Genomic DNA, 22672 nt, shown 5'->3' with positions numbered 1-22672 from the left:
TAGGAGTGTGATTGTGAGGCCAATTTTTCTCTGAGGGTTTACCACATTGGTGGAGCCCAATGTAGTTCAATGCCTGGGTAGGTTCCTCATCATTTAAAAAAATCAATTTTATAAATGATATTTTAAATATTTCAATATTTCTATTTTTTTCTAAGAATGTTATGTGTGACATTGGTTAAAGACTATTTTGACGATTTTGTGAGGGTGGTGTTTCTGGAGTGCAGATTCGTTTAATTTGTAAATTTCGTAATTGAAAAAATTGTCCAAATATTCATAATTTGTTTTAAACCACTTTATTGGATCCAACTATGATAAATTCAATCCATAATGCATCCATGTCCAAAAAATCATAATTTGTTTAAAACTACTTTATTGGATCCAAGCTTAAGTGTAATTGAATCTAAATATGATAAACTCAAACCATGATCCAATAAAAATTCATGAAAAAGTACATTAAATCCAATCCATTGATTGAATCCATGATCTATTAAATTCAAAAAACCATTAATTCAATCCATAGTCAGTATCCAATCCATGATCCAATTATGTATAACATGGAAAAATGAAACCGTGTCAACTAAACCATAAATAAATAAATCATTTCTTCAAACCAACCAAACATTAGAAATGACATCTCATGAAAATTCATTTGACATGATTTTGATTCTCAAGAGTTTAATTTCACATTTGTAAAGAGCAACTAAACATACCCTTAAAAGGCATCTTTTGGCAAATTTGGCTATTAGGATGTTATCTTCGTGAACAAAAAACACTATGAATCGACTCTTATTGCAATTTTTTCTATGCATAGAATAGATTTTTATGATCTAGAAAACTTCAAACTTTTCAATCTTTGACTTTTAGCATATTATAAAATCCTGTGTACATTGAAGGAATTCACTTCATGAGCCAGTTAACTGGATACATACTCAACTGTATTACATTGCAATTATCAGATATCATGATATATAACCATCAAAGGGCGCATTACAAAACTGTTAAAAATGGCAAACTGCAAAACTGCCTACTCCGATAACTTGGGCAAAAATAACAAACATTGTCCTCGAGTTGACATAAAGCAACTACTGGAGCTATAAACACTTACTTTTCATACTAGGAATGTTTAAAGCTTCTGTACATAAAAATGCATATTGTAACGTTAGCACGCGACAAACATGCATGCACCCAGTATTTCAAGCCTTCCAGCCATAGCCCATGTCAGCTGGTTCACCACTAAATATTCCATTTTCTGCAAATTCATGAGAAATATCCTGAACCAGCTCAGGCAGATGGAGGTTCTGTGACACATCTGACCTTGAACTAAAGGCGTAGTTAGAACCAAGAGACACAGGATTGCTTGCTGCACTCTTGAAACTATTGCTCCGGCTGGGTATCATACAAATAACATTATTTGCTAGGTTGCTATTTGCAAACCCAGGCCCATTAGCAACAGCAACCCTTGAAGCCAAGATTGATGATCCACTTGTTCCTTGGAAAGCATCCTCAACTGCATTCACATTTGCATTCTGCCCACTAACAGACTGCCCTGATGAGCCTCCATTGTTGTTCAACATATCCTGCATGAATTGCTGAAGAACATGCTGTTGCAAATGCTGGTTTTGTTGAGAAGGCTGGGGATGCATGGTTTGAAGCAAGTTAGGATTCAGTGACACCTGCTGAACTGTAGTTGATAGACCAGCGTTATTCAGAGTCACATTTTGTAGAGAGACAGGCACTGAAGAGATAGGTCCTTGGAACGGCGACGAATGTGAGGGTGCCTGATTTGGACCACCAAATGAAGAGGCGCCCTGCGAAAGACCATTAGAATTCGAATTTACAGAGTTCTGCCTCAGTAAGCTCAGGTACCCCGCCAATCCTACTGCAGGCTGGGGTGAGCCACTCAACACTCCACTACCTAAATGGCTGCTATTTGTATGGTTGCTTGGACCAGAATGCATAGTCATCATTTTGTTGAGCGATGTTTGATCTGTAGCCATCCCATGACTCTTCATCTGTTCCATCCCCTGCAATTTTTGGAGTTGAAGCTTCGAAGCTGCAGCAAGTTGAGGATAGCTCTTCAAACTTGCTGTAAGCAACACAGATAACCAGTTTCAACAAAATATCCACTTGGAACATATTTGTTTTGCATAATTGAAAGCCCATTAGATGAAGTCTAATGCAGTTTTGACAATCACTTAAAAGTTCTCTCAAAAAGGAATGGAAAAAAATGCTCGTACGTAACAGTTAAGAATCTCCCTCCCTCCTACATTCTCTCTTTGTGCATGAAATGTTTAGCATCAGAAGCGTTCCCAAGGAATCTGCTCCTGATTACATAAACTTAGCATCCTATTCAATAAACTAACAGATTAACAGAAATAATTGCAATCACATTACTGGAATTATGTAAGCATTTCAGTAAATCCATAACATATTATAATTTTATACAAATTTTAAAAACTAAAAGTAATTGCGATTTTGAATGAACCTAAATAATTAAAACACAATATTAACATTCAAGTCTAGATAAAATGTCATAGTTCAACATACATAAAACATTTAATCTAATATCCTAATATTCTTATTTTGTAAACTCTTGACTCCAAACACAAGGGATGTAAACAGGCTGGACTCGGAGTGTATTTGGGCATTTACCGAAGCTGACTAATTGGATGACCCAATCAAAGTCAGATACAGAATCAAACTCAAAAAGAAAAACTCAAACTAAACAGGTCGGATTCGGAGTGTATTTGGGTATTTACTGAAGCCAACTAATTGGGTGATGCCCTATTCAAAGTCAGATACGGATTCAAACTCAAATAGAAAAACTCAAACTAAATCTGAGTCAACTCTTTAAATAGAAACCAGATCCAAACTGAAATCTGATTAAAGAGGTGGCTTGGGTCAGATCTGTTTCTAGTGTTCATCAAAAATAATTTTCTGTACATGCATCACAGGCTTACAAGCAGGCAGCTGGTTAGTGCAACTGATTTAAAGATGCATACTAGCATCAGGTCGCAGGTTTAAACCTCCAGATGAACACCTTTCTGATGTATTATAATAAGAATCAATCAGAATTTGACTCCACATCCAATCAGATTCTAATATGCAAAACCAAACCTGACCAATTTCCTGACCGGATTCAATGTTTTTTAAACAAATCCGAATAAAATAGGTTCAAGTGAGTTGGATATTCAACCCAAACCCAAACAGTTGGACATCCCTACTAAACACCCTAAGACTAAACTACTTCCAAAATTTTGGAATATAGATCTTTAACATTGAATTTAGTACGGCAATACTCGGGAGGCAAATATTCAGCACAGCAATATTCAATAGCTAAATCAAGAAAATTTTATTTTTCGAATGTAAATCTCAGTTACTGATCAACTTCAAATCAAAAAAATAATTGCAAATTGCATGAATAGAACCACAGCAACTAGCACTCTTTTAGTCTTTTGTATCCAGAACAATCTCGTCATAAAAAAAAACAATCCAGAACAATAAATGTTTGTAAAATATAAAAAAACAAACCAATAACAATTTCCTTTTTAAATTGTCTCAATCAAAACATGATCATGCTTATTGATTACAGAAAACACACAAGGCCCAAAACAGGGAAACAGAGGAATATATTTAAAAAGAAAAATAAAATAAAATGAATATAACAAATTACAAAACAATGAGATAAAATAAGAAACACACATTACTGCATTACTTATCTTTCCATTCATGTTACTATGGTTAGTTAATATAACTTTAAAAAGAGTTATAAATAATAAAAATAGGACAACCATGAACCTTAAACAAAGAAATTGCAAGGATAATATAATAAGAAAAGGGCAATAAACACAGCAATTACAGATATAACAGAGAAATTACAACATTTACAGAATAATAAACAATAAATTACATAAATAACATACTAGGAGTTTGCTGCCTATTGAGAATTCCAAAAATTGTTATGCAAAAACAAGTCAAAGATTAAAAATTGAAAGACAAATACAGCCACAAAATTTCACAAATTATAATAAATAACAACACATGATAGTAGTTACGAAACTTGCCAATAGGCCCAACATTGTGCTCCCGGCTGAAGTCAATCAAATCCTTCATGCTGTTGACAACCTCTGATATCTGTTTGCAGTGACAGCAAACAACAAATTCAACTTATGAACCCTTGGAACAAATGGGGTGTTGGTGGTGTTGGTGGTGGTGGTGTGTGTGTGTGTGTGTGTGTGTGTGTGTGTGTGTGGGGGGGGGGGGGGGGGGGGGGGGGGGGGGGGATTCGGGCGGAGGGGGGAGAGAGAGATTACTTGCAAGCACCGTATATATCTTTTGGAAAATCCAAAGTCGTTGAGTGCTTGCAACTCCAAAGCCCTTGCAAGTTGATGTCCTGCTGTAACAAACCTAAAAGAATGCACAAACTATTAATTTGTCCCTTCTCTATGAAGTTCAATTTAATTTCCGGAATGACGACTCAACCCCAGGCATTATTATCACACTCACATGCCACAGTTAGTTTGCAAATCCTGAGTGGAGAGCCCAGAAGATCCACTTTCAGATACAGAACTTTGATATTTCTGTGCAGCCTGTACTAGTTGATGTACCTGCAAAAGGTTTTTTTTAATATCACCCCTAGACCAAAATCCAGTTTTAGAATGAATGCACAGTGTTGCATAGTAGAGAACATGCAAAAACATAAAATCATAAAATGGTTTTTACCAATCAAAAGACCACCAAACAAAATTTTGTCCATTAATAATAAAAGAAAAGAGTAACCAGACACAGAATAACCCAAACAACAAAAAAACACTACAAAATAATATATATAGGGAAATTTTCTAGTCAAGCCCCATTTTTGTTGGGTCCCAAGTTAGCCCCATTTTTGTTGGGTCCCAAGTTAGGTCCGAGCAAAAAACATGGTTGTAGGTGTTTTTTGTCGAATCTAATCTGTAGACGTGTTCATAATTGTTTATTTACCACAGAACATGTTTTGGATTGAATCAATTTATCAAAAAATTAAAATCTTTTATCATCAAATTTTAACACAATATGAACCGTTGATTTTCACTCTAAAAAGATACATATGTGCATGAAAAATACCTAATTGAAATGCATGTTATCTGCTAAGTAGACTCCAAGCAAAAATTACCTGAAGACACGTTTTTAACCAGGACCTAACTTGGGGCCTAAAGAAAATGGGACCTGAGTAACATTCCTTATATATATATATATATATATATATATATATGTGTGTGTGTGTGTGTGTGTGTGTGTGTGTGTGGGGGGGGGGGGGGGGGTAAATATTGGCTACTAATGAAGGTACGAAACTAATGAGTAGAAATCACTTTTTTCTTCAAAACTTTCTGATTTTTTGTAGATCAAGCATTACGGATGTGAAGCAAAATTACCATAGGCTTCTTAGATAGGTGGGAAGCTCGCTTCGGAAGCACGATACTCCTCGCTTTCGAACGCTTCTCATATGCTTTCCACACGCTTCATCTATTCTTCTTAAATATTCTCTTACTCAACTTTCCTTGGTTTTTATGTGTTTTCTCTCACTCTTCTCACTCACTTCCATGTGCTTTCTCTAAATTGGTAGTCATCATTTTTAGATTTTGTTAAAAAATTAATTCTTATACTAAAAAAACATGAAATTTAATATTTGTCACTTTTATTTTAGTTTTTATTTGTGTTTCATTTTGATTCACATTCAATTCTTATATTTCTTTTTTTATTCCTCGCTTCCCACTTCCTATACATTTTAAAGTGCATCGGTTCTCGCTTCCGCTTCCCGTATCATTTCCCACTTCCTAGTCTGGCAACCTTGACTTGAACTACATGGTTTGTTTAGTAGGAAACGTGTTTTGAATCATGTGATTGTGACAAGTAATTAGGTTTTTTAAGGGGTCCAAAAAATCAATGGCCCACAATGTATCAAAATTTCATAACTCAAAGGATCACATTTTTTACATCAGAAAAGCACGATCCAAGGCTTGATCCTTAGCAAACAAACCATGCTAAACACATTTGTGTGGTTAGATTGAGTCGATACAACTTGCACCTATGATTTCTATCTCATTAGTTTTGTACCTTGGTTAGTAGCCAATATTTACCTTATATATATATATATATATATATATATATATATATATATATATATATATATATATATATATATATATATATGGGTGCTTTTATGGTGGTACTGTATCATCATAGCTTACAATGGTACAAGCTTGATTTACATAGATCTAAGCTCCAAAAGAAAAATCTAACTGTTTGATCATGCTTAGCATATTCTATTATTATTTTTAAGTGCCAAAGTTGACCCAAATATGATGTTTTAAACCATTTTTAAACCCACCTTTATTTTAATGAATTGTGAGCCATTGATTTTTACCATCTTATAAATGGAATCTTATGGTGTGTTAACCACGATAAAACATTATAATATACTAAATAAATCATACCAAACACCTGTACGGTTAGATTTACCATTTGGTGGCTAGATCTATGCAAACAAGAGTGTACCACTGTCAGATATCATGGTACAGAACCACCATATATATATATATATATATATATATATATGATGAAGAGGACAAAAGAGAAGAAATAGTAACTGTTAGAATGCCTAACTAGCTGTTATAATAGCTGTTGGGCATGCCTAACGGCACGTAGCCAACAGCTAGTTTCAAACAAATAAAAACTTACAAGATTTAATATATATTACATAATATACATTATATATTATATAATATATGTACAAAGGATATACATATACTTGTATGTATATACATACACATTAGTATATACATATATATGTATACTATACAACAAACATACATCAAATATTAACACTTGCAACAACTTTTTGAGTGAGAGAAAGTGATAACATAAAAGTCATCACTTTAGAGATCAATTATTTATCAAACTGCTTAAAGCAACAATGTGTCAACCACAAGAGCTTTACCATTACAGGCACGTGTTTTGCCACTGAGTTTTTCCAAAATAGCCGGAAGCATTATCAGATAACAACACAAAGTAAATTGGTTAAGAACAAGCAATAAATTGTTAAGTATTCTAAAATCAAGCTAAACGGTTGGCACCATGACTAAACAATTGACTCATGCTGAAACTTCAGCTAAATCTTTCAATTGCTCATTTTAAGAGGTCCCATACAGTAGCATTTTAATCATGGACCCCCATACAGTAGCATTTTAATCATGGGCATTGACCGTTAATAAAAAAGAGTTAAAGCACTTTGGAACTGTAGCTAAAAGTCAAGTTAGCCTGGAATTTCCCTTTGTTTATTAGCTTTTCTTATTCAAATAAAGGAAATCGTTTCCTCAAAAACTTCCTACTTTGATTAATGATTATCAAGATATACTAAAAATCTTGTCCACAGTATTACCCTGCACCACCTCATCTACATGTCAGATCAAACTGAAACATATAGAACAAGCATACATCTCCAAATGGTTGTCAGAGTAATAAGCTAGAACTAGGCTCACCAGTTTATGACCCAGTAGTCTCTCTCTCTCTCTCTCTCTCTCTCTCTCTCTCTCTCTCTCTCTCTCCTAAACTTATCGAAAACTTATGGAAAACTTATCGAAATTGAATCCAACCCAAAGAATGACCAATTGGGCTGCATTTTTGTAATAAATTTGTTGCCTAGCTTTAGCAACCAACTCACTACTACTTAGCAAGAAGAGCTCACAACCCTTTAGGCCATTTTTTTTTGTATGGAGCAATCATGTATATCTAAACCGTCAACTAGGTGCTACATTGCAGGGACACTCCAATTCACTCTCGTGTCATGTCCTCTTGTATATTATCCCTGATGAAAAATCCCATAAGAATGACATGTCCCCTTTGTCTTTTTTGCCATGTCCTTGTGGCATAGACTAGGAGAGATGGAGGCCCAAAGAACGACCAATTGGACAGCACTTCTGTAATAAATTTCTTGTCTAGCTTTAGGCCCAAAGAATGACCAATATATTTAGATTAGCAAGAAAAGTTCACTACTTTTTAGGCCCTTCTCTTTTCTGTTTAGAGCATTCAGGTATATCTGAAGCATCAACTAGGAGAGATGGAGGACAGCCATCTGATCAACATTGTTGTAGATTTGGACCTTATGGAAGTTGAAAAGTTCATCTGATTTTTTTGCCCTAAATAAAATCAAAAGTACCATAGTAGTTCTATACATTAATTGACACTGCCAAAGGGGTTTAAATAATTTATAATGGAAAATGACAGATCTTTAGTATGTTTCTTTTTGTAGATTTACTATGTATTCTCATTTGTGATAATAAATGCAAAGCCATTATAGTATCTATAAAATGTTACGATTGAAATAGTGGTGATATGTGTGCGTGCAACCTTTCCCAAGGCAATTGATGCTAATCCTGGAGCCTCCTTTAAAAGTAAAAAAGTTATAAATAGAATGATTGCAGTCAGGGAGGCAATTCACTTCATTGACATGCTAAAATCACATTTCTTACAAAGGAATTAGAGTGTTTCACAAGGTGGCGGATCAGGGTCTTCTGGAAAGCATGAATGTGGGAAAATATGCTCATAACAGATTTGATTATGTGTTGTTTGTCATCCATTGCAATCTCCATTAAAGATAAGTGGAGAAAGTTCTTCAAGCTGAAGGCAAGACATAGACAGAGAGATCCTCCTTTTATTTAATGCAGTGAGGTGATCGTCCTTTATTTAATGTGGTGAGGTAAAGGCTGGTTTTTACTACAATTTAAGCTTGTGGTGCTTCATTAGAGGTACTAAGAAGCTAGGAATTCATCTTCTTAACATTCAATTTATGTTGATGACATTCCCTTAGATCCTACAAGGTTTGGCACATATGGATGGTCTCCATACTAGCTCAAAAGTGATCCAACCAACTTTTATAAAGTTACCGTCAGTGCTACCAATGATATCAATCCCATCTATACATCTTCAATTCCAAAGTGGGCTAAGTGCTGCTTAAGTATCTTCACGTGTCACATTGCAAAGGACCATCAAGGGCAACCTTGTGGAAAGATACAATGAAAAGCATTTACAAACATTTATTTTGAAAATATAAACCCCTCAGTCTATTCCATCAGCCTGAATAAAATGAACTTACCCCGTTCCAACAACAACAACAACTACGCCTTCATCCCAAAACAATTGGGGTCGGCGATATGAACCAAACAAAAAACATTTTGGGTCTTCCACATGAATCCTTCTCCTCCAATCATTTCTATCCAATGCCATGTCCTCGGTGAGGTTCAAAGCATTCATATCCTTTCCTATCATCTCCATCCATGTCTTCCTAGGCCTACCCCGACCTCTTTTAACTAATATATTTTCCCATTTCTCCGTCCTTCTAACTGGAGCATCATTAGGCCTTCGCCGAATATGCCCAAACCACCGTAAATGATTCTCTCTCATCTTATTTTCAATGGGTGCAACGCCTACCTTCTTACGTATCTCCTCGTTCTAAATCTTATCTTTTATTGTATTTCCACACATCCATCTAAGCATACGCATCTCAATTACACTCATTTTTTTAATATGATGTCTCTTGGCATTCCGTACCATATAGTAAAGTGGGCATAATAGTCGTCCTATAAAACTTTCCCTTCAACCGCAATGGCATTTTACGATCGCACAACACTTGAGTTGCACTGTTCCATTTCATTCATCCAACCTTTATCCTAGGATTTACATCTCCATCAATTTCTCCATACTTTTGAATGATTGATCCCAAATATTTGAAACAATCATCCACCGATATTTCTTGCTCACCAAGCTTCACTACACTCCCATCACTACTTCGTTGCTTACTAAACCGACATTCCATATATTTGGTTTTACTCTTACTCAATTTAAAACATCTTGCTTCCAATGTCTGTCTCCATAATTCTAACTTAGCACTAACCCCACCTCTAGACTTATCAATCAAAACAATATCATCAACAAACAACATACATCATGACACATTTTCTTGAATTGATCTCGTAAGCTCATCCATCACTATAGCAAATAGGAAAGGGCTTAAAGCAAATCCTTGATGTAACCCAACCGTTATAGGAAAATTGGTTGTCACCCATCCACAAGTGCGTACATTGGTTACTACTCCTTCATACGTATCTTTAATTATACTAATGTACTTGAGAGAAACACCTTTCTTCATCATTGTCTACCAGAAAACGTCCCTAGGTACTCTATTGTATGCCTTTTCCAAATCAATAAAAACCATATGCAAATCTTTGTTCCTCCCTCTATTTCTCTCAATAAGTTGTCTAAGAAGATGTATGGCTTCCATAACTGATCTTCCAGGCATAACCAAATTGATTCTCCGATATCATGACAACCTTCCTCAACCTAGACTCAATCACCCTCTCCCAAAGTTTTATAGTATGACTCATGAGTTTTATACCACGATAGTTTGCGCAATCTTGTATATCACCCTTATTCTTATATAGAGGCACCAAAGTGTTCTTCCTCCACTCATTAGGCATCTTATTTGTCCGTCAAATCTTGTTAAAAAGATTTGTCAACCATTCTAAACCTTTCTCTCTCAAGCATTTCTAAGCCTCGATAGGTATACCATCTGGGCCAACTACCCTTCTTGATTTCATTTTCTTCAAAGCCTCTGCAATTTCTTTCTTTTGAATCTTGCGCATGAAGTCACGATTCATCTCATGAAAAGGAACAGAGAAGTCTCCAAGATCCTGAGCATGACTTCCATTAAATAGCTTATCAAAATAATATTTTCATCTCTCCTTAATCTCCTCATCTTTGACTAAAACCCTTTGCGTTTCATCTTTGATACATCTAACTATACCCAGATCCCTCAATTTTATATCTCTCATCTTTGCAAGCCTATAAATATCCTTCTCGCCCTCTTTGGTATCCAACTTGTCATAAACCACCTTATATACCTTATCCCTCGCATTTCGAACTACTTTTTTAGCTTCCTTCTTTGCTATCATATACTTCTCCAAATTCTCATTATGACGACTCTTAGATTTCTATAATACTCTCTTTTAACCTTAATAGCTAATTTAACATCCTTGTTCCACCATTATGTATCCTTACCTAGCGGTGCACCGCCTTTAGACTCACCCAATACCTCTTTAGCCACCTTTCTCATGCCACCCACTATCTTATTCCACATTGATTTTGAATCCTCCTCGAGACACCAATCAGCTTCCTTAACTACCTGCTCTACAAACATACCTTGTTTAGCTCCTTTCAGTACCCACCACTTAATTCTAGGATGTATCCTATGTCTATCCCTTTTGCGGCATTGTCTAATTCTAAGATCTAAAATTAAGACTCTATATTGTGTAGCTACACTTTCTCTCGGTATAACCTTACAATCGATGCAACAACCCCTATCTCTCTTTCTAAGTAGGAAAAAATTTATCTAACTCGTATTAACCCCACTTTTAAATGGGACAAACCAAAATCTAAAATCCTTTATCCACTTTAGTTTCTTTCTCATATACCATAGCCTCCATGGATACTCTCAAATCCATCCCTACTAATGCCTACATGTCCATTAAGGTCACCGTCAATGAAAAGCTTTTCTCCATAAGATATCCCTTGTACTACTCCATCTAAATCTTCCCAAAATTGACGCTTAATGGAATCATCTAAACCTACTTGACGTGCATAAACACTAATAATATTAATAATATATGTACCTAATACTAATTTAATAAGTAAAATCCTATCACCCTTCCTACGGACCTCAACTATATTATCTATAAACTCACGACTCATAACAATCCCTACTCCATTTCTATTTCTATTTATTCCTGTATACCAAATCTTATATCCCCAAGATTCTATCACTTTTGCTTTCTCACCTACCCATTTGGTCTCATGTAGACATAAAATATCAATCTTTCTCCTACGCATAACATCTACTAACCCTACCAACTTACCAGTTAAAGACCCTATGTTCCAAGTGGCTAACCTAATTTTATGGTCTTGGACTAACTTCTTTACTCCCACCCGTCCAACAAAGTGAGGAAACCCTTGCCTATTTGACACCACACCCGGGCGCCGGTGTGACGCGTCGCTTCCGGACAATGACCTAGCAACCCTTGCCCATTTATCACTGCATCCGGGCCTATAGAGTACAGCGCGTCGCTCAGTAGGGAATGCCCCCAACGAAATTCTCATATTGGTTCATATTCATAAGGTATGACTAAGTTTTTATGCTGGCTATCATTGGCCTACCGCAACCCTCCTCCTTTATCCTCCTTTACCATGTTCCAATGTACTAAATGTTTGTTTATGCATTTCAAAAAGTTTTAAACCAGGGAATGACAGGCGCACTGAGATCACCTGCTCCCCACTACAGTTTGATGAATCATTTCCAATTATCATGCTAATATACAAAAAACATGCATAGTATCTACTAGGTATTATCTCTCATAAATAAGCTAAAATGGGGTAGAGGGGTTCAAACTTTCCTTAAATAATTTGAATACCAATCAGACCTACATGCTACAATTAACTCCCAACTTAAATCACCATTGTCAAAAATCTTTGTCTTCCTTTCCTCCTCTTCTACACGTTCAAAAAACACATACAGCACCTCTTATTGATTTCGAAATAAAAGCATGAATAGTCAAACAGGTAAGTATTAAGCAATGCCAAACTGGTGTTCATTAACCCATTGAAGCTTTGGGGCTCAGTTTTTCATTCATGGACGGGGTAGGAATATGTTTCAAATCTCAAGGAGCCAAACATGAAAGGTGAAGTGCTTGAAATGTTTGCACCAAAAAATATTACTACACTGACTAGGTGATGATGGCTTTTTAAATATTCGCAGCTATGGTAGTAAGGTGTTAATGATGGCACAATCATAGGTCAATCCAACAATTTTGAATATTTGAAATTAACGGCCATGTAACACCTCAAAGAGGTTTCTAACATTTTCCAAATGATTCAGTAACTTCCCTAGGCATGAAGTCCCCAACATAAGGACAAACTCAAATAGCAACAAACAAGTCATGAAAAGGTGCACGATATGGGTATGGTCATGACTAAACTAACAGTTCTGAATTTCGAAGAGTATGCCCATGATTTGAATCTAACCGGATCTTGAATTATGGTCTTGGCCAGATAGATGAGTCCATCTGGTTGAAATGGGTGGAATGGTTAAAACAGTCAGGTTAGACTTGAGTCTAACAAGCACCTAAACATATTTGTTATCTAATTCTCAATTGGATCCAGCTAGATGCAACCACAGTTTTTTATCCGACCAATTTTTTATATTTTGGATAATCCAAGGGGAAAAACCCCCATCACCGTCTGCACCTTTTACTAAAGGAGTTGGAATTTTAAGGGAAGGTCTGTGCAAGAGTAGGAATTGTTAAATAACAGCACCTTATACTAAAAGAGTTACAGTACTAGGCATATTGTGATTCATATAAGACCAGTTCAGTCTAAGTGTTGATTGTGGAATGTATGCCACTAGCCAAGATTCAATGTGAAGAATAGGTTCAAGATTGTATCACTGGTTTAAGCTCAATATCAGCCAGCCACGTGGACATAGTTTGTACTATTGCAATGGAGCCATGGTGTTGTCCAGTAACATGGACAGGTTCACAGCAGATCGAGACCAATGGCAAACCAAACCATTTCAAGACTAGCTGACTAGCCTAGAGATACAGACAAGTGATTTAGTTGACTACATGACTACACTTATCCAATATTTTTTTGGCCATTTTAACATGATTATTATTCAATGTAAAAAGTTCATATCGCCGACCCCAATTGTTTTGGGATGAAGGCGTAGTTGTTGTTGTTGTTGTATTATTCAATGTAAAAAGATACATGGATATTGTTACTTATTCCCTTACTAGAAACTCCAGTAGCTTGGGCTTTAGGTTAAAACTGAAAAAAAAAAGGAAAAGTGAAAGATTGATCAAGACTAGGATTTATGTCCCTAGATTTATTGTTGCAAACATGCATGAGTTGACAAAGGTTCCAATTATCCTGAGGAGCATTTTTCTTTTTTCTAAAGAAAGCACGGCGTACCTGAATCTTAACCCCAATATTACCCGGAAACCCTTTGCCTTATTGTATGATAAGGCATCAAGCCATAGAAATGGGGAATCATCCTTGTGTAAATAGATATTGAACTATGTCAAATAAGTTACAGGTGGGGGCACAATACGGGATTTTCTCAAAGGAATAAATAGATACTGAACTATGTGTTCACAAAACGTTTGAACAGATAGAGTTGTAGACTGTAAATACGAACCAGTCCAAAACATATAAAAGATATATAATTGACTACCAACTAATAATCAAAAATATATAGTTAACATTAAGCTATTTTGACCCCGAGTGTTATCTACAAGTTGATTGGAATGATTAATGGATAAAATGTGTCGACTAAAGTCCCAAACTCAGATGACCCATACCCAAAGTACCAAAGTACCAATGCGGATACGACATGGGTACGAGGGGCTGGTAAAAGTACCCATGTTACATAGATACTGACAAATTTTTCTATGATTGTGACAGAAAATATTGCAATATTTTTACAAGTCTTTTCATTCTTATCTAAAATCGTATGGTCAGAATCACCAAAAAAACATTTGTTAGCTTATAATGTTAACTCAAATGAAATAATAAAGTTGTGGAGCTGCTTAGCATAGGATACATAAACATGATGATAAACATGCCGTAATACCTGAGGTGCTACTAATCTACGAAGCAAAAGTTCCTCATGACGCCGAGTGCAGAATTCCCAAGACAAAATCTGAAACCAAAGAAAGTAACTTTAGAAAATCCTTAGAGGGTAATGCCTACAAGACATGCAGCGGCCAAATAGAAGCAGAAAGCTTAGTCCCATCTTATCATGGTGCCAGTAACACTTTTTTCTTAAGCAAAAAAAGGTGAGAGAAATCTTGGAGAGCAGGACGCATTTGTAAATCCATAGCTGGGTTAAGAAACTATTCTGCTAACAGATGAAATCCTTTAAGAACACAGAAAACACTAAACATTAACATCTACCAAGGGAAGTTGCTTACCTTCATATCAGGACTGAAAACAATGCGAAGTTGACCTTCACGGACAACACGGGTCTTCTCGTAGACACTTTCTTCAACAGCTTTTGTACACTCCAACAACATAATCCCTGAAGGAAGCCTGTGCTCTTGGGGCATGTCCACAAACAAAAGCTCATCGAGGACACCACTGTCAAACTTTATTTTGTTGAGCCTAGGAAGAACCTCAACAGTAGCTTCTGCTCCATATCCAAGAGAAGGTGGTTTTTGTTAACACAGTTAACAGAAATAGCCTTAAAATGGACAAATGAATGATTAACATTCTTTTGGTAGAGAGTCATGTAAATTACAAAATTCCTATTAAATGTCGCTCAGGAATTGCAAGTAAACATATGATAAGTGTAAAAACACTCAATGTGAACCACAAAATCAGAAAGAAAAGGCAAACTGTATAAGCTAATAACTTCTTTTTTTCAAAGTCAAAAGAGGAACCAAGAACTTCATAAATTAAACATGTTAAGCAAAGAGTAGCAAATAAAGGATGCGCTATACTGCTATTGTTTGTCCATAGCAGCAGTCACATAACAAACTTGGATACTAGAAATTTAATATATCATATAGTATTCTACCTTGTTAGGACCATCCTGCATTTCAAGACTAGCACCAGAATTTTCACAAACCACTGTTCTCATTTCTCAAGTCTTTTGGCTAATCAAATCTACTATCCTAGAGAAGTTCAAGCAAACAGACATTTTAGCTTGGCAACATCCTAGCTAGAAACTACAATTTCTAGCCTGTTATGCACCCTTATTTGTCAAGAGCACTAGACAGAGCCTAGGCGGAAGACCCTTAAAAGGACTAGTCAAGGCCTAGGTGGGACTAGTCGGCCTAGGCCAGACCAAAAAAATAAAACACCAAGAAAAACAAAAAATTTACAATAAATAGTTAAATTTAGTAACAACATATTATTGTAAGTTTGTAACTAAAGATGAAGTGTGTAATTCAGTGTAACATGTCGCAAAATTATGAAATTCCATAACATTGAACATACACCAAAACACGGGGCACACCATCTGATTACCCTATATACATAAAAATCATAGTTTTTAGATGTTTTATACTAGATCTTAACCGTTAGATGTGTTTATGATTGTTGCTAAATGGAGAACATATAATTGATTAAGCGTCTTTATGCTCATATGTGTATTTTAAAGAGGTAAAAAAATCATAGGTTGATATCATACTAAAATTTCATGATAAGATATGTTCACATTTTTTACATCAATTCAATTACATAAAACTTTTATATTTGGAAGGTCTTAATAGTGACATAAAAGAAAAAGGGATAGGATGAACCTCGTTCTCATATATATATATATATATATATATATATATATATATATATATATATATATATATATATATATATATATATATATATATATATATATATATATATGTGTGTGTGTGTGTGTGTGTGTGTGTATCTAACTTTAAACCAGTTGAGTTTATCATTAGATAAATTCAACCTTATTAAAATGACTAAAAAGTCATTAAAAGAATGATATTTTTTAAAATATATGTTTACTTTTATGGGCATTATAAGTCTTTTGAACTTGGAGAGAATTGAAAGGTCAAACACCTTTTCCAAAAAAGTAACTTTATGAATCCATCAAAGCTACGTTTTTGAACTCAAAAAAGTAATCATATATTTTTAAAAATGACTTCTTCTAAGGGCATTTTAGTCATTTTAATAAGGTTGATTCCATCTAATGTTAAATACAAGTAGTATATGGCACTTGAGTATGGGTGCAGGTGCGGGAGCGGGTTCAGAGGATACAAAATGGCAATTACAAAAAATGTGGGTACTGGGACTATATATATATATATATATATAATAGTGAAATGGGTATGTGCTAAACCCATTTGGTGCTAAAGCGCGCTGATCATCCATCGTGCGTTGATGGACGATCAGCACGCAAAAAAAAATTGCATTGAAAACCTTTTATTGACACACTAAAAGAAGTGCCAGTAAAGGTCCCGCTAAAGGTCCGGAACCTTTAGTGGCACCTTTAGTGTGCCACTAAAGACCATTTTCAAAAATGTGCTAGACTTTTAGTGGCATACTAAAAGCACCAGTAAAGGTATCAGACCTTTGGCAGGAGCTTTAGTGGGGGTTTTAGTGTGCCACTAAAGGTCTTTTTGCCCAAAATTCGCATTTTTTACGCGATTTTTGCATTCTTTGCTTGCTGACCATCCATCAATGTGCGTGATAGACGGTCAGCGTGCTTTAGCTCAGATTTAGCACCAATGTCGTTTAGCACAAACCTATTACTCTATATATATAGAGAGAGAGAAAGAGAGTGGTAGATGTGCAACCCTTAGGTGTGCAGCTATAGTGGAATGGTGTTGGCCATCCAGCACCCCAAAATGCAAAGAAAAAGGGGCAAAAATGCGAATTTTCGCATTTTTGCCCTTTTAGTGGCGGTCGAAAATTGTCGTAAAGGGGCAAAACAAAATGCACAAATTTGTGTTTTTGCCCTTTTTCGATTGTGCCTGTGATGGACGACCACACGCATCCTGTCGGTAGTTGTGCACCTCAGGGTTGTGCAACTACCACTCATTATATATATATATATATATATATATATATATATATATATATATATATATATTAAATTACATAAATACAAAATAAATTCAAAGAATCAAATAACTAATAATAGACTATATTAAATATCACATAAATACAAAATAAATTCAAAGAATCAAATTCATAAATTAATTTAACAGAATTTATCACATAAATATTTAATATAACTTAGATGGCATGTCAAGGTACCCCCGCCCCCATGTCGACATAGATACAGAGGGTGAAATGGTGTGTCCTGATACCACAACAGGTAATTTAATGTTAGATTAACCGCATATACAGATAGATAGATAATTGAAAAAAAACATATTTTATATGTATCTGTGTGTCAAAAACGCATGCATACATGTAAACAACAAAAATAAAAAAAGAAGAAGATAAATATGGAGGAAAAGGATGAAAAAAAAAAGAGTGGAAGGGCGAGATGAGGAAGAAGAAGAAGAAGAAAAGAAGAAGCGAAAGGAGAAGAAAAAGAAAAGTCGAAGGGGTGAAAGGAAGAGGAAAAAGAAAAAAATAAGAAGGTAAAAAAGAAAAGCAAAATAAGAAGAAGAAAAGGATAGAACAAAAAAGAAAGCTTTTGGGACGGGAGGAAGAAAAAAAACAAAAGAAAGGAAGGAGACAAAAAAATTAAAAATGACAACCATGTTCCTACAGCCTAGGCGGGGATGACCTAGGCAGCCTAGATCAAGTACATTTTCGGACATAAGATGTATTCATCATTAAACAAGGTAACTTAGACTTATATCATGTGTAAAGGTAAAACATTAAACCTAAGAAACATCAAGAAATAATAGTGGCATTATGTAACAAGCTATGTCACAGAGATTCGGCTAGCAGGGTGCTGCACCCTCGTCGACGCGATGCGGGTGCGGCACCAGGTGCGGTCAACCCAACCCTGGGTGCGGTCAATGCACCCAGGGTCATTTTGGTTCAATTTTTGGACTTTAAAAAAAATTGCCAAGAAAAACATTTTTTTGCCCTATATGTCACAGGGATTCTCCAACTAGGTGCCGCACCCGCACCTGATGCAATCAACTTGACCCTGTGTCCAACTTTTAGACTTTATATATATATAATTTTTTATATTTTTGCTGCACCCCCGCACCCGGGTTTTTTGAAAGTGCCGCACCCCCGCACCCGCACCCATGTGACATAGGTATCAAGTCATATAATCTTCTATTATGGAAAGTGTCTTAGCTAAGTAACAAGTAGGTCCTAGTTCAAGATGGGTCTTTGCCCAGACCTAGGTGCAGCTGGTAGATAATTATGCCCCATAGTGGGCTTTGGATTTTTTTGTTTCTTTTCATTATGACTCACCAAACCCTATGCCCAGGCCCAAAGTTAGGGTCAAAGCCTGACTAAACCAGGTCTGGTCCTAGTCCTACAACCTAACAGGCCAGGAAAGAATCTTGCTCCCTTCCCCAGAATTTAACAGGTTCTTCCAAGTCCAACTCATGCCCAGCTAGACTTAGCCCAATGCACACACCTAACAACATCAACCACTAAACATCAATTGAGATATTACAGATTCATGAAAAATAAATATATTCCCCACAAAATCAGGGGGAACAAAACACGATATAATGAAGACCACAAAAAGCAAAAGAGAAGAAAGATATATTGAAGCCTGCATATCACTGCCATAGATAGAGTTACAGCTTGGATGTACGAACCAAATCCCTTTCCTGATTTAGATCCACAAATCTCACACTGCCACACATCCTGCCAAAGCATAAGCAAAATGCATCATTCTTAAGAAATCCAGAAACCAGACTCCAGGTTAAGATGTCTCCAACAGAAGTTTTATAACCTTCAAAAACACCAATAGCTTATATGTATATATAGATAATGAACTAAGAGATGCATGTATAAACAACAGATTGTGCACAGAATATTCCAAAGAAGCTACAAGATATCAGGATCATGAGACTGACCATAGCAGATTGTGGGAACACACCAAGGGCATTGTGTCCTACATTATCATACGATGACAAGCACCACCTTTTCTTAGCACGTGGAGCAAAATATTCAGCCACAAATTTTCTCCAGTAAAGAATGTTATTATCCTGAACAAGGAAAGAAACTCATTAGAAATGCCATAGATTTTACAAACTTTTGGGTACATGTAAAAAATGAATCAGGAATGTCTGCAGAGCAAGCAGATATGTTTTTATGTGCAAAATCTGCTCCATGCATACACACTTCTATGGTCTCTCAAGGAAAAATCTGTCCTTAAAGAATTCAGTCCAGGTAACTCACAGCTGGCCGTTGGCGCTGATGAAATATGTACTTCATAAGCCGGAGAGCACAAGCCCCACTTTCATAGGGTCTCTTCACACCAGATGTTGGCTGCATATTTTGCTGCTGCAAATGATGGCAAAGTTGCTGCTGTGGCTGTGGCTGTGGCTGTGGCTGTGGCTGTGGCTGCTGTACATGGGTTTGCGTCATAGACTGCAACAACTGCTGCTGGTGCAACTGATGCCTCTGCAAAGCCCTCTGCTGCTGGAGCACTGCTTCCAACTGGGGGCTAATGCCCTGCAACTGAATGGAATCTTGATGCTGGAGCTGAGCTGCCAGCCCAGAATCTGATCTTTGGAGCAACTGCTGAAAGAGATGCTGCTGCTGCAGATCATCTTGTCGGGCATCAAGCCTGCACTTCTGCATCTGGTTATGCTGAATAAGCATGCTTTTGGGGTCCTGATTAAAAGCAGCAAGCGCCTGGCTAGTAAGATGCTGCATGGCTTGCTGATTGATATAAGATGCTGGATGGTTCCCAAGTTGAGAGCTTACCATCGGGACCTGAATCATCTGTGAAACAGCCTGCTGCTGAGGGGATTGCTGTATGGTGGCTTGTGATGTTGCAGAGGAAGCCCCTTGCTGTTGCCTCTGTTGTATCTGTTGAGAATTTTGATCTTGGTGGGGCTCCATTCTATTCACAGAGGATCCTTCCAAAATTGAAGAGCCAGATATGCTTATGTTACCCGACGAAAATGACATGGGTGATGCAGGAAGCCTAATGTAAGAGTCCGCATTGATGCTGGCACTTCTCTGAAGATGGGCACCCCCAGAGAGTGCAGAATTGGCGTCGGTTACCAATGAGCTAGCCCCGACGCTCGGTCCAGAGTTCCCCCCGCTGTTCAACACACGGTTCATGTCACCTGCAACAGGTCCAGGATTCCCCCTTCCAGAGCCAGTAATGGAAGCAGACGAGTTACGGATACTAGGGTTCAGTTGCGAGCTAGCAGCCCACTGGGCCTGGCCGTCTCCTTGAAAAAATACGCCCGAAGAGGATGAAGATTGAGCTGGGCCTCCAGCCACCCGAGGCGGAGCCACAGAGGGCACCGCCACCGGCTGATGGCCAGAATCCAGATAGCTATCCAATGCCAGCCTAACTTTCTCTTCTTCAAAGCCGTCAAAAAAAGAAAAAAAATCAATCTTTCAGCCAAGAACCATCTAATGCGATCATGCAACAAAGAACCCAACCAGCAAAACCCTAAAGCTCCAAGAAAACCCCTTCCTCCATAAACTCTGAAATTTCGCTATTTTCCACAAGATCCATAGAAACCCTAGTTCAAAATCTCTCCCAAACGAAGCTCGGTCACTCTCTCCCTGCAGCTCTGCACATGCACGCTACCAAGTCATAAACTCAACCTGACCACCGAAACTCCCTCACCAAGAAAGAATCCTAGAGCAAGAATGCACCAAAACGAACCGCACTGAACCCTAACAATGATCAAGGGTTTTTAAAAACACGTCCTAACCCTAGAAAAAAAACGACCATATCTACCCCAAATAAAAACCCTAAAAAATCGAATATCGATCAAAATTCCATCCAAACACACGATCAATGCCCTAGTTTCAAAATGCGAACCAGAAAAACCAAATTCCTCGCCAGAAAAAACCAAATTCCTAGACGAAATTAAAGCTAAAAAGAAAGAAATTTCTTTGTCTATGCCTAAAATTGATCAAAACTCACCCCCATAAAATCTATCCAAATTTATAAATAAAAAGAGAATCAAAGAAAAGAAGAAAGATTTCGAGTCTACCTCAATTCTTCGCGTCGAAGAAAAATATTTTTTCCAAGAGAGAAAAATTATTATTTTCTCCTCTTCTCTTCTCTTCTCTTCTCTTCACGGTCTCCTCCTCAGCCCGCGAGGCTTTTATACTGCGGGAAGGTCGCGGGAATTGCAGCGACCGGCTACAACCGTTGATAGGCCTATGATGACTGGCTATCTCCGGTACGGCTCCCAAAGCGTGCGGGACGTCGACTTGGACTCGTGCCTTTGACGGTGGAGATGGCATTAGCGCACGCCATCACTGTTAGATCATGACACGTCGCAAGGTGTGATTGGTTCCTCTATTTATTACGGACATTTGAAAATATGACGGTGACTATGAGCCGGTTGCTTTCTATATAATTATATGAGAGAGAGAGAGAGGGGGGAACGGGGGACCGGACGTAAGAGCGAGAGCGCACCTTTTTTACCCCTAGCAATCCTACGTATGACATTCATGTCCTTAATTTTTCGGATTTAGGTTATGGTAAACGGGTCGGACCCAGTTGAGTATCTTGCATGGCACGCGTCCATGTAAGTACATATACATTCATCCAATTAACTGCGGATCAAGCTGTCACAAAAACAAGTGGACACGAGATGAGGGCTCGGAAATGTGATAGTGTAATTTTTTTAAGTTTATAAAAATATTTTTGATATTTTAATATTAAAAACACATTTTTATTGTAATATTAAAATACAACTAAAATAATGACCTTTCTTCAATAAGCGCCAAAATAACGTGTCCTTGTATCATAGGGATGGGGTCAAAGTGAACTAGCTATGGTTGGATAGCTTAAGTTTCACGTGGGCCTCAAAAAATTTATAAGACTTATTTGTGCTCGCAATCTACCACATCCATCATCAACAAAAACAAACAGCAACCACCATGATTGTGGAATGTCAATGGGTTTAATGTAACCCGAGTTTGAATC

The 22672-nt window shown here is 36.9% G+C and overlaps 1 protein-coding gene across 1 annotated transcript; it reads right to left on the bottom strand.

Annotated features, from left to right (window-relative positions):
• Nucleotides 1–941: 941 nt before the first annotated feature.
• Nucleotides 942–21984, bottom strand: LOC149842674 (putative transcriptional regulator SLK2). The gene is made up of 10 exons (XM_090000718.1): nt 21817–21984; nt 19942–21117; nt 19617–19748; nt 19356–19404; nt 15054–15268; nt 14714–14782; nt 4507–4607; nt 4314–4407; nt 4061–4134; nt 942–2082 (listed from the first exon to the last, which is right to left on the bottom strand). The coding sequence occupies exons 1-10, from the start codon at nt 21982–21984 to the stop codon at nt 1194–1196; spliced, it is 2967 nt and encodes a 988-aa protein (XP_089856844.1). The 3' UTR covers nt 942–1193.
• Between the last annotated feature and the right edge of the window lie 688 nt (nt 21985–22672).

This window comes from Nuphar pumila, chromosome 3 (assembly GCF_984573655.1).
Source record: "Nuphar pumila chromosome 3, dmNupPumi1.hap1.1, whole genome shotgun sequence".
NCBI lineage: Eukaryota > Viridiplantae > Streptophyta > Magnoliopsida > Nymphaeales > Nymphaeaceae > Nuphar > Nuphar pumila.
The sequence above is the reverse complement of the archived record's forward strand: the minus strand, read 5'-3'. Positions and strand labels throughout refer to the sequence as shown.